General features: G+C 36.3%; 1 protein-coding gene across 1 annotated transcript; it reads left to right on the plus strand.

Annotated features, from left to right (window-relative positions):
• Positions 1 to 2,854: 2,854 nt before the first annotated feature.
• LOC137941266 (beta-glucuronosyltransferase GlcAT14B-like) lies at positions 2,855 to 7,429 on the plus strand. The gene is made up of 4 exons (XM_068786597.1): positions 2,855 to 3,793; positions 3,897 to 3,972; positions 4,104 to 4,219; positions 6,492 to 7,429. Exons 1-4 carry the CDS (start codon positions 3,199 to 3,201, stop codon positions 7,004 to 7,006), a joined length of 1,302 nt encoding a protein of 433 aa, XP_068642698.1. The 5' UTR covers positions 2,855 to 3,198; the 3' UTR covers positions 7,007 to 7,429.
• Positions 7,430 to 12,544: the final 5,115 nt, after the last annotated feature.

Consider the following 12,544-nt stretch of genomic DNA (forward strand, 5'->3'; position numbering starts at 1 on the left):
GTGCCTTTAAATAAACATGGTCTTCCATTGTAGTGAAGGATTTGTATTGCTTTGAATAATGCATCTTTTTGTAATTGTCTTTGTACGTTCATATTTATTTGTTGTTTTTCATTACCCCTCAAGCTGAATTGAGAGGTTGACTGAACATTCACCTTGACGAAAAGTTGTTGAAACCTGTTGGAAGAGAGCAGTTTGGTGAAAATGTTTGCAAGCTGGTTGATAGAGAGAATATGATAAACTTGAAGACATCCCATTATAACTTTCTTGTGAACAAAATGATAGTCTATGCCAATATATTTACTACAAGAGTTAAAAACAAGGTTGTGAGCAAAGAGCACTTCAATTGTCACATAAAAGAGATGGAGGTCGAGTTAAGTGTATGTGCAAATCTTGTAGAAGATATTGAAGCCAAGTGATTTCAGCACATGTAAAAGCCATGGCTCTCTATTTGGCTTCAGTAGTGGAGCAAGGTATTGTGGGTTGTTTCTTTGCAGATCAAGAGACAAAGTTGGGTTCTAAGATGATTGCACAACCAATGGTAGATCGCCTTGTTAGTGGTCAACCACCCCAATCCGTATCGAAAAAAGGCAAGGAAATCTAGTGATGAGGGTTTTGAAAAGACTAAGTCATAGTCTATGGTACCTTTAAGATATCGAAGAATTCTTTTAACTAGTGTAAAGTGAAAAGTAGTGGGGGAGTACATATATTGGGCTATAAGATTGACAGAGTAAGATATAATAGATCATGTTAATGTTAAATATTGAAGGGCTCCTATAAGACTTCAATAGTAAGTAGTGTTAGAAAAAGGGGAACTTTTAAAATCAAGTTTTGTGTTGCTGGCAAGAGGAGTTGTCATAGGTGTACAAGATTATTTCCTTGCTCGAGTTAATATATCTTATTGAGTTTCATAAAGAAAAAGATTAGTGGGACTTCTACGTACTTGAATGCCTAAGAAAATATTTAGAGGGCCTAGAATTTTTACAAAGAAAGTAGCACTTAGTGTTCTTTCAAAAGTTTGAAGAAGTGAAGGGTTATTCCCAGTGAGAATAATGTCATCCACATAAAGAAGCAGGTATAAATGGTTAGATACAGAATGATATCAAAATAAAGGGATCTGATTTACTGAATTGAAAACCAAAGTGCAGTAGGAAGTTGCTAAATTTAGCATATCAGGCACGAGGGGCGGTTGTCTCATAAATACTTGCTCAATAAGAGAGCCATAAAGAAATGCATTATTAACATCGAATTGAAGCAATGTCCAGTTATAGTGAAGGGCTCGGGTGAGTATTACTCAAATTGTTTGAGGTCAGACAATAGGACTGAATGTTTAATCATATCAATCCCATTAAGTTGACAATGTCTCCCTATAACATGCATATTAGAATTCGTAGGGACAAGTTCCCACATATTGTTTCATTGAAGGGCATTGTACTCATCTTGCATTGTATCATACCATTGAGGAAGTGTAAGAGCAAGTTTATAGGACGTAGGCTCAGATATATGTGTTTATCATATGAGCTTAAAGTGTTGAGGCAATTTCCTTACTCTTTGCTCTGGTCATCATGGGATGGGTATTAATGCGAGAAGGATAGGGAGTAGGTGGAATAATTCCAATTTGATCATTATTTAAGGAAGATTGTGAGGAAGTAGAGGACGAGGTTGGAGGTATTGTGGCAAAATCAGAGGATAAGAGGATTTTGAAAATAAATGTCATTGGAGGTTGAAAGATGAAGTGAAGTGGTAGGTGGTTTTTCTAATTTGTCGAAAAAAAATTATACACTAAGAGTAAGTGGAGGCATAATTTTAAATTTTTTTGGTGATGAATTAGGGACACATGACTCATAAAAAAACAACATGCCTAATGATAAAAAAATTGTTTAAATATGGAAAAGAAATATTGATAACCTTTAGAAGAATCATGAAATCCAAGAAAAACACAGGGAGTTGTTCAAACTTGGTGTTGTTATAAGGTCGTAAACAAGGAAAACATAGACATCCAAAAACACGAATATGATTGTAAGTAGGAGAGACATTTAGAAGTAAAGCGTAAGGAGTTTTACCATGTAAGGGAGTAGTAGGAAACCAATTAATCAAATATACTGCAGTTTCAAAACCTTCAACCCAAAAACTAGTTGAAACCTTACTTTCATATAACAATGCTAATCCCGTTTCAACTACGTGTCTATGTTTTCTTTCAGCTATTCCATTTTTTTATAGAGTATAAGGACAAGAGAGATAATGAAGAATTCCATATTGAATCAAATAATCTTTAAAAATAGATTTTATATACTCACCTCCTCCATCCGAATGAAATACCTAGATTCTGCAAGAAAATTGATTTTCCATCGTACCTAAAAGTTTAAGAAATGTTCCAAAGGCTTCATTCTTGGCCTTTAGAGGATATATCCACACAAATCTATTGTAATCATCAACAACAATAATATAATATTTGAATCCAAATTTAGAATTTAATGGTGAAGGTCTCCATAAGTTAGAACCAACCACTTCAAGTGGCTTAATAGCTTTATGTTTGTTGGAAGATATGGTGTAATTAGGGTGACACTGATATAATTAGTTTATATTTTTTATATTTTTTTCACTCTTACTAGGGTTAAGGGTATAATTATAATATTAATACTTTAATTATTTATAAATAGAAAATAAAGAGAAGGGTTTGGAACAAGCCCATTACCCAATTATACCTTGAAAAATCGATCCTCTACTAGTGATATGGAACGCGGCCCGTGCGGGCAAATACTTAGAAATCGGAAAGACACAAGGACAAGCATTGCTAGAACTGCTACCGATGTTAAAAACAGAGGAGGAAAAAAAATGCAAGGAAAGTGCACGTCTTGTTCGCTAAAAAATGATTAAAGAAAAGAGAAAGACGATCAATTAGAGGAGAAGGATCCCTTTTCACACCCTCACCAAACAAAGAAGAAACCAGTTCACCCACCGTACCCTCTCTCCACTCTCTCGTCTCTGCCTCTCCTCTCTACCATCAATTTTGTGTTTTTTCATTTCTTTTCTGCTCAGCTTCTTCGGACTTTGTTCTCTCCTTTGTCTCATTGAAATGAACGGAGAATAGATTGTGTTTTGTGATTTGCGTTTGAAATTTTGAGCATTTCACCTCCTTTTTTCATTTTTATTTTTAGAAGAAAGGAGAGCAAGAACGGCGAAGATAACTGAGTTGAAGAAATGAAACAAACTGGGCTTGTTCCAGTGAGAGCAGCGAACGTAGACCGCAAATGGATCCTTCCTTTGGCAATTGGCTCCGTCGTGTCTCTCACTCTTCTCTTCATCACCACCCTCGCTGCACCTGCTGGAATCTCTTACCTTCCCTTTCCCTTCCGCTTTGCTTATCGCGTTCCCGGCACTGCTGTTTTCGTCGAATCTAAGCTTCGGGTCACAACCACCACCTCCGCCTCCACCTCCTCCCTCCCCCCGTCCCCCCGCCTCGCTTACCTTATATCCGGCTCCGCTGGCGACGGTGAGATGCTGAAGCGGACTCTTCTCGCTCTCTACCACCCTATCAACCAGTACGTTGTACATCTCGATCTCGAGTCAACACCAAAGGAACGCTTGGATCTCCACGAATTTGTCAAAACTCATCCCATTTTCTGCAAATTCGGGAATGTCAGGATGATCACCAGAGCTAATCTTGTAACCTACAGGGGCCCCACCATGGTTGCGAATACGTTACACGCTGCGGCCATTTTATTGAAGGAAGGAGGAGACTGGGATTGGTTTATTAATCTCAGCGCTTCTGATTACCCTCTTGTTACCCAAGACGGTAAGGAATCTCGCTTATTCCTAATCGAATCTGATTATTACTGTTCTTCTTCTTCCTGATTAAGTGTTGCCGTGCAATAATGGCTTCTGATTTGGTTGGTCAGATCTGCTGCATACGTTTTCGTATTTGCCGCGAGAGCTCAATTTCATTGATCATACCAGTGACATTGGATGGAAAGAGTACGTAGATCGTTCTCTCTTGCAACTTCCTTCTTTTTCAACTCTCTCTCTCTCTCTCTCTCTCTCTCTCTCTCTATTACGGTGGTTTTAAGCGTGCTATGATTGACATTAGATAGTATTGATAAATGTAGATTCCAAAGAGCCAAGCCTATTATTATTGATCCTGGTTTGTATATGACAAAGAAAGCGGACGTTTTCTGGGTCACCCAGAGAAGAAGCGTTCCCACAGCTTTTAAACTGTTTACAGGTAATTTTCCTTGTTATATTTTATCTTGGGTGCTTTTACTTTTTTACTAGCGTCATTCTGTTTGGGTTTCCTTTGATTTCTCTTTCATTATGTTGCATTCGAAAATATTAACGAATGGTGTCAGTAGAGCGTAGCAACAGTGGATTTGTTTGTAGTACGTCAGGGGATTGTTATAATACATTTGGTTCCTGCTGCTTGGCAGGAAAAAAAAAATATAGTTTTAGTTGCCATATTTCGAATATTAGCAAAAATGCTGTAGAACAACTCATTCAATGCTCAACTGTTGTGTCTTTTACTTATAGCCTTCTCATTTTATGTTATATGTCTTTTGAGAGCTATTATCATCCTGCCTTTCAGTTGCATGACACGATTTATTGCTAATGAAGAAACCAGTGGTGGAGCTAGAAAATTTACTTGGATGAGGTATATTATACTAAGGGAATGGTGAAAGAGGGCAAAATAAGTTTTGTATGAAGGGGACAAGGGAAGAGGAAAGTAGGCAATGAAGTATAAATTTTTGGGGTGGGGAGCACCATTTCTCTACCCCCTCCCCCTCTTGACACCCCTGGAACAAACATCTGGTGTGATCAGTGGCTTCATGTTGGGAGGCGATAGCCATATCTGCTCACATGAATTCATCTGTACCTTATTACTGTGTGAATGTATATGATTTCTCTAGTGTCTTTGAGAATCTCCAAATTTCCATTTTGACCTGTCCTTTATTTATTACACTTGAGAAACCTCCAAATTTCCATTTTGACCTGTCTTTTATTGTTTGAATTTCAATTATTCTTCTTTTTCTTTTAAACTAAATTTTTTGTTTGAGTTATTTTAAATTGAATAAGTGAAGAATTTTCTACCTCTTTTATCATTGTAAAATTTATCTACTCATTCTAGGCTCATATGCCCTTGATGACATACAATTTTTCATTATGCTAATGATGATCAAGTAACTATATTTATCTTTGTCGGTGTTATCTTATATTTTGTATGCTCCTAGTTGATGGCCTGGAAATGCACCGGCAATATCTGCGATTTGTTTTTCTCCAGAATCCAGTTGCCGTTCTCTGCTTGATCTCATGTTGGAGAATATGGTCTAATTGATATGTAGTTGGCCTTCTCTTGGGCAGTAGGAATCACCAAATATTATAATTACAAGCTCCGAGAAACAAGCTTGAAGCTAGGCAGGAGGCTGGAGTTCAACTCTTACATGCGAAATGTGGAAAATGACAAATATAAAAGGGGTTCATTAAGATCATTATGCGATAATCCTTCACCATTTGGAGTCTTTATTGTAGTTTTATTAAATGAGTTATAAGATTGTGGCTGCAAGGAGTTGAAGCTTTTTTGGGCCTCTGTTCATGAAGGCAATAGTTTTAGTTTCTTCAACTCTCAACCAACAATATGTCAAAGTTAAAGCAGGGTAATGAGTATATCTCTTAGAATATAGATGAAGGTTTCCTTTCCAATGCCTGCTCTATAATTGCTGCTGAAGCTTCAGATTGATGCTTAACAAGCATCACATGACAAAAGCAAAAGCTGGAGTCTCAATCAAGGGTAGGAGTGGTCTGTGATCTTTGTCATGCCCACCAAAGAATGTTATTTAAAAAACATACAATTATTTTCATAGAAGCTTCCAAGTTATGCCAGGGTTGCCAATATTGAATATGACTCTTTGTGCAATTCAGAACATATCATTGATTATAAATCCAAAATACTTATTGCTGTGATATAGGACTGTATGTGATGGAACCTGTCCCCAGACGCTGGAGTGAATAAATATAACTTAAGGATGGTAAAACAGTATGACAAATTCTTAAAAGCCTTTCCCCTAACCTCTGGTGTACTTTGACAAAATTGCTCAGTGACATGATGATAGGTGGTGGGGTTTCTTTTCAGTACTCAACTTTGATAGAGTCGGTACTCTACTGAAGTTTCTGGGTTACAACATTGCTAAGTAAATATAGCCACTGGAAAGATGTTAATTTGACCATCCATCTACACTGAAGATTGTTCTCTTGAAAACTCTTTCCATGAATTTTTCTTATTCCCTCCATTGAATCAACTTTTATTATGTGGGGCAAAGATTCAGATAAGGTTTTCTACAGAACATAGATGATGAACACTGCTCCATGTGACATTCAGGAAGAACCCTTGAAAATTTTACACAAACACTAGTCAGCTTGTTTACCTTGTCCTAGTTTATGGTAATGGTAAAAATTCTTTTTTGGTGCTGGTTTGTGAATTCTTGATTTTGTCCTTCATGGTACAGGATCCGCTTGGATGGGACTGTCCAGATCATTCATGGACTACTGCATTTGGGGATGGGATAATCTTCCGAGAACTGTCCTCATGTATTATGCCAACTTCATATCCTCACCAGAGGGCTACTTCCACACGGTTATATGCAATGCCCAAGAGTTTAGAAATACGACTGTGAACCACGATCTACATTTCATATCGTGGGATAACCCTCCAAAGCAACATCCTCACCATCTCACCCTTAGTGACATGTCAGCAATGGTTGATAGTAATGCTCCTTTTGCCAGAAAATTCCAAAGTGATAATCCTGTTCTTGATAAGATTGATGCAGAACTCTTGTTCCGTGGCAGTGGCAGGATTGTACCAGGTGGTTGGTGTGCAGGACCCAGGGAGAATGGGACAGATCCATGTTCAGTTGCAGGTAATATAACGGCTCTGAGGCCAGGCCCAGGTGCAGCTAGGCTGGAGAAGTTAACTGTGTCACTCTTGTCAAAGGAGAACTTTCGTCCGAGGCAGTGCAGGTAGTATATGAAATTGGGTTTATATTGAGATTGAAGGCCCATATCCTGTGAAATGCTGAGTTGATCTTTAGAACAACAGACTAGTTGTCTGTCGTGGAAGACATAACAGGAGGAGGATAGTGGGTGGAATTCATGCTGGCGTCTCTTCTGTTGATGTCATGTTTTAATGTTAGGATTATATGGGGATAAATTGAGATCAGGGTAAAGAACTGAAGTCTGCCTTTTATCGTCGGATCTTATATACAAATAGTAATTTGTTTTGGCTGAAGCACTGATATTACACGTATGTATAGCTATTTTTCTTGCTCCCAACTGTTGAACAGATTGTTCTGGATGCAAGCTTGTGCAGTTTTCTGCATGTAGACACCACTGGAATATAAAAGATCAAATTGTTGAAGAAAATAAAAACAGAGCGAGTAAGTGAAAAGAGGAGATTTTTTGAGCTCTGAGCATAACTGTGTTCTCTATTTTTGTGTTATATGAAACAAAATAGGTATATCTATTTACAGGCTATTTGTTTTGCACGAATTTAAAATGAATTGAAACAACAGCTCTCAGTTATAGTAAACTTGACTTTTAGTAGATAGAAATTCCAAATATTGATATATTTTCCTGTTTATCCAAGAATTTTGCTTCCACGAGAAGTCATAAGAGTCTGCTATGCGACAACTGCTTAGCTAAACTAGGATTCTAAAAATCTCCTTTAAACTAAGTTTGTCATAAATGAACTTTAGAAACCCACTTGGCTCAAGGTTTCCATTAAATACCTGAGCTAATCTCCTAATTAAACTGAGATAAGCATCTCTTAATTAGATTGAGTAGAGTCTTCTAATTAGATTGAGACATATCTTCTTCTAATTCTAGCAATTCTGCTTACTTTGTTACTTCGTTGACCTCCCTTCATCTAAGCATGTCATGCAAAACTTTATAGTAAGACTTTCTCAAAGTCATCTCATTTCTCATTGAGTTTACCAAATTCTGCATGTTATTTGGATGTTTTGCCTTTTTGGTTCAAACATTGGGACTTGTAGTGGTTGTACTATTTTCACTTGAAGCACTGGATGTGGAACTTGTCCTTCCCTTATCCTTTCCCTCCTACCAAATTCTTCCTTGTCATCACTTTTGTGTGAACCATCTTTGGATTTTTGAATTTGATAGAAAAGTGAGAAAATGAGGGTTTTCACTCGGATTTGTAGGATATGCCTCAAAAATAAAAAAGGAATGAGGGTAAAGGCTTTGAAACTCTAAGAGTGATTCGAAATGAAAAAATGAAGTGAAGATCCATTTAAAATTCTTCATTCTCATTTTGCACCACCAATGATCAATCATTCTATTTCGATTGATCGATCAATCGCTTAAGTTGATTGATCAATATGCAGAGGTATTGAAATATAATCTTTTGAACTCCACTTCACTCTTATGGCACGACTAGTATGGCATGTGTCTTTTAAGCTTATATTTGTCAACCTAAGTGGATCAAGGTGGGTTGCTCATGCCTAAATCTCCTAGAAGCTTTGAGAACTGATCAAATCCTAATGGCTTGGTGAAAATATTCATTAGCTGATTTTTAGTGGAAACAAAATCAATTCTAATTACCATGATTTGAACCAACTCTCTAATAAAGTGATGTTTGATCGAGAGGGGTGAACTAGGTTCTTACTTAGACTTCTAATGCTTACATTGTCACAATGGACTGAAATTTCTCTTTGCTCTAAGTCATAATCATCTACATGTTGTTTCATCCAAAGAAGTTGAACACAACAACTTCCACATGTAATGAATTCAGCTTCATTGGTAGATAGTGAAACTAAGTGTTATTTCTTGAAAAACCAAGAGAAATATAGTTCCAAGTAATTGGCAACTACCACTCGTACTCTTTTAATATTCTGCATCCGGCAAAATCGATATCGGAATAACCTACTAGATCAATGGCTAATGAGTTTGAGTACCAACGACCTAAGTTTGGTGTTCCAAGTAGATAATGGAAAATCCTTTTTCAAAGCCACTATGTGAGATTCTCAAGGGGCAAATTGAAATCTAGTACATACGCATACAAAAAACATTATATCTGGTCTATTGGCTAAAAGGTAGAGTAGAGAACCTATCATCTTTTTATAGAGTTTTTTTTATCTATGGACCTATCGAAGTTGTCTGAGTCATGTTTCAAGGACAAACTCAAAGGTGTGCTAATTGACCTAAGATTTTCAAAATCTCTTAAGCAATCTCTTAGTGTATTTGGGTAGATTCAAGAATGTGTCATTTTCGGTTTGCATTACCTGAAGTCCAAGAAAGAAATGTGTGTTCACCCATTAAACTCTTTTCAAACTTATTCTTAATTATACTAGCAAATTATTGACATTAAGAGGGGTTGCTAGAAGCAAATATAATATCATCCACATAGATTTGAATGATAATCAAGTTTTGATCATGGTTCTTTTTAAATAGAGTCTCATTCATGTTTCCTATCTTATAGCCATTTTCTCTAAGAATTTGCTTAGTCTTTCATCCATGCTCTAGGAGCTTGTTTTAACCCATATAATTCTATATGTAGTTTATATACATAGTCAAGCTTGCTCATGTCTTCAAAACCTTCATGTTGTTCAACATAAACTTCTTCTTGAATGTACCCATTCAGAAATGCACTCTTTACATCCATTTGGTGCAATTTGAATTTCATGTGACATGCATAGACTAAAAGAATTTGAATTGCCTCTAGTCTTGCCACAGGTGCTTAGGTGTCTTCGAAATCAATTCTTTCTTCTTGGTTATTCTTTGGCAACTAACGTAGCTTTGTTTCTCACTACTTGGTTTTATTCACTAGCTTTATTATTGAAGACCCATTTAGTCCTATGACTTGTTGATTTTGGGGTCTAGGTACTAGAGTCCAAACTTTATTTCTTTCAACTTGATTCAATTCCTCTTGCATTGCCATAATCCAAAATTCATTTTTTCATCTTTGACAAAGCTTTTGGGATCTATTTGAGAAACGAAGGCACTATTTGCCGTAGTTTCATGAGTTGCTCTTCTAGTTGCATTTCTTTGAGGGTCACTAATGATTTGTTCTAAGGGGTGATCAGCCATGAACCTATAGTTCTTTGGCTCCATAGGTGGCTCTTCTTAGTTATTTGGGTCATTTGGATTCTCTTCAAGATTTAGTCTTGAGGTTGAGATCTGGGGATGAATTGAAAGGGTTTCCTTCTTCATCATCAGAAATTGAAGTTGAGGTTGGATTTGGTGAATTAGATTCTTCAAATTCAACATGTACCGACTTCTCGACTCTCATCAATGTCTTTTTTTATAAAATCTATATGTTTTGCTATGAATTGAACAACCTAAGAAAATTCCTATATCAGCCCTAGATTCAAGTTTCCCTAATCTTTCCTTATAGTTCTTTCAATATGAACACTTTACATCCAAAGGTTCTAAAGAAGGTAATGTTAGGAAGGGTGCCCATGTACAACTCATAAGGAATTTTGTTGAGAAGGGGCCTAATACTTACGTGGTTTATGATGTAGCAAGTGGAGTTTACAACTTCGGCCCAAAATTTATGTGGCATGTTGTAAGCATGTAGCATAACTCTTGCCATCTCAATTAAAGTTCTACTCCTTGTCTCAACAATGCCATTTTGTTGAGTTCAAAGGAGCAGAGAATATATAGTCTATATCATGTTTTGAACAATATTCCTTGGAGAGTATTTTCAAATTCTCCTCCATGGTCACTCCTAATTTTGACAATGCTATAGCCTTGCTCCTTTTGAAGTTTTTTCACATAGTTTTGCAAAGGGCGAAAACACATCATCCTTGTGAGCTAGGAAATCTACCTCATGTAAACCAAGAATAGTCATCTACCACCACTAGGGTGGGATGCTTTTCATTTTGGTTGAAGCTTAGAGTTGGTCAAACTAAATCCATGTGGATTAGTTGAAGAGGTTGAGAATTTGAAACTATATTCTTGAATTTGAAAGAATTTTTGTGTTGTTTTCCAAGTTGGCAAACATCACATGGTCTCTCTGTCATAAATTTGGAGTAGTCCTCTCACTAGGTTTTTCTTTGCTATTTTGTTTTAGGATTCTATCCCCTAGTCCCTTATGTCAAAACCAAGATTCATCAATTTTTGCACCCAAATAGATGGCACTACTTGAGGGTAAATCAACTATGTTCACAACATAAAGGTTTTTATTTCTATGTCCCTCTAGAACTAGTTCATCGTTTTCATTTTTTTCTAAAAAATTGTCCTTTTCAAATAAGACTTTGTTTCCTTTGTCACAAAATTGACTAATGCCAAGTAAATCATGCATCAACTCTTCTACATAAAAAACATCGGATCTGAAAGAGGTTGAGGTACTGATTTTACCAATTCCTTTGAAGGCTCACTATTGTCTCCAAAAGTTACATGACCTCTTTAGGGTTGAGTTCTACAAACTTTTTATTATTGATCATGTGCCTCGAGCAATTGCTATCCAAAATCCAAACATTTTTTGGTACCTTGGCTCGGAGACAAACCTACATCACAAGAGATTTAACCCTTAAAGATTCATTTTAAGTTGGGTTCCTTTGGGATAACATTTGAAACACTAGGTTATTTGGGTAACCAAACTTGTTTGCCAAAAATTTTGTGGGTTACGACAACCCTTTTAGTTGTTTTGGGTACTGTTGGAAGATGAGCCCAAACCCACACGTCCAAATGTGTGGAAGATGGACTCAAGCCCACAGACCAAGGAGATGGCCCACAGACTGGTGGCATGATGGTAAATAAAGAGTCCATCTCATAAAGATGGCACTAATGTAATTAGTTTATAATTTTTGTCTCATCTTCACTCTTACTAGGGTGACGAGTATTCTTGTAATATTAGTATTTTTATATCTATAAATATAACTTAAGGGGGAGGGTTAGGAAAAATTCATTACCTAATTTTCCTCCTCTTTTCTCAAAATTCGTCACTTTTCCTCTTCTCCTCCTAAAACCTTCTCTCACAACTATTCTTCTTCTTCTCACCCCTTAATCCTCTTCTATTGTGATTATATATCATGAAATCCTAAGTTTCAACATGGTATCAGAGCAGGCAATGATATGAGAATTAAAATGAGAAGAATATAGAGAAACATATTTATAATAAAAGGAGGAAGAAGAAGAAAAATAAAAATAAAAAAGAGATGTTTCTCATTTTTCCTTCAGTGTTCTTTCCCAATTCATGTTTTTCATAGAATTTTTAACTCTCTTACCCTATTTTTTATATAGAAAATAATATACCATTGGAAAATATATTTGAGTCTAGTTTACAACTAAAAATAATCGTTGAAATCGAATTTTTCTAGAAAGAGAAATCATCATCTGAAGTAGCAAATATCAAGTGGCAAAAAAGTTTCACGCAGCAGTAGAAAGCTTCAACTGTTGAGTCGGTTTATGCCATAAAAAACAAGACTTTATATGGATAATTATATATCAAAATAAATATATGTATGTCTATTTTCATACCTATTCAACCAATTCTCATTTTGAGTTTTTTTTATATGTGTATATCAATCTCGGAAGAGTCAGTGGT

The sequence above is a fragment of the Aristolochia californica genome, unplaced genomic scaffold (genome assembly GCF_029961685.1).
Source record: "Aristolochia californica isolate CCGP_79_NKW_82.1479 unplaced genomic scaffold, dmAriCali1.0.hap1 SCAF_9, whole genome shotgun sequence".
Classification (NCBI taxonomy): domain Eukaryota; kingdom Viridiplantae; phylum Streptophyta; class Magnoliopsida; order Piperales; family Aristolochiaceae; genus Aristolochia; species Aristolochia californica.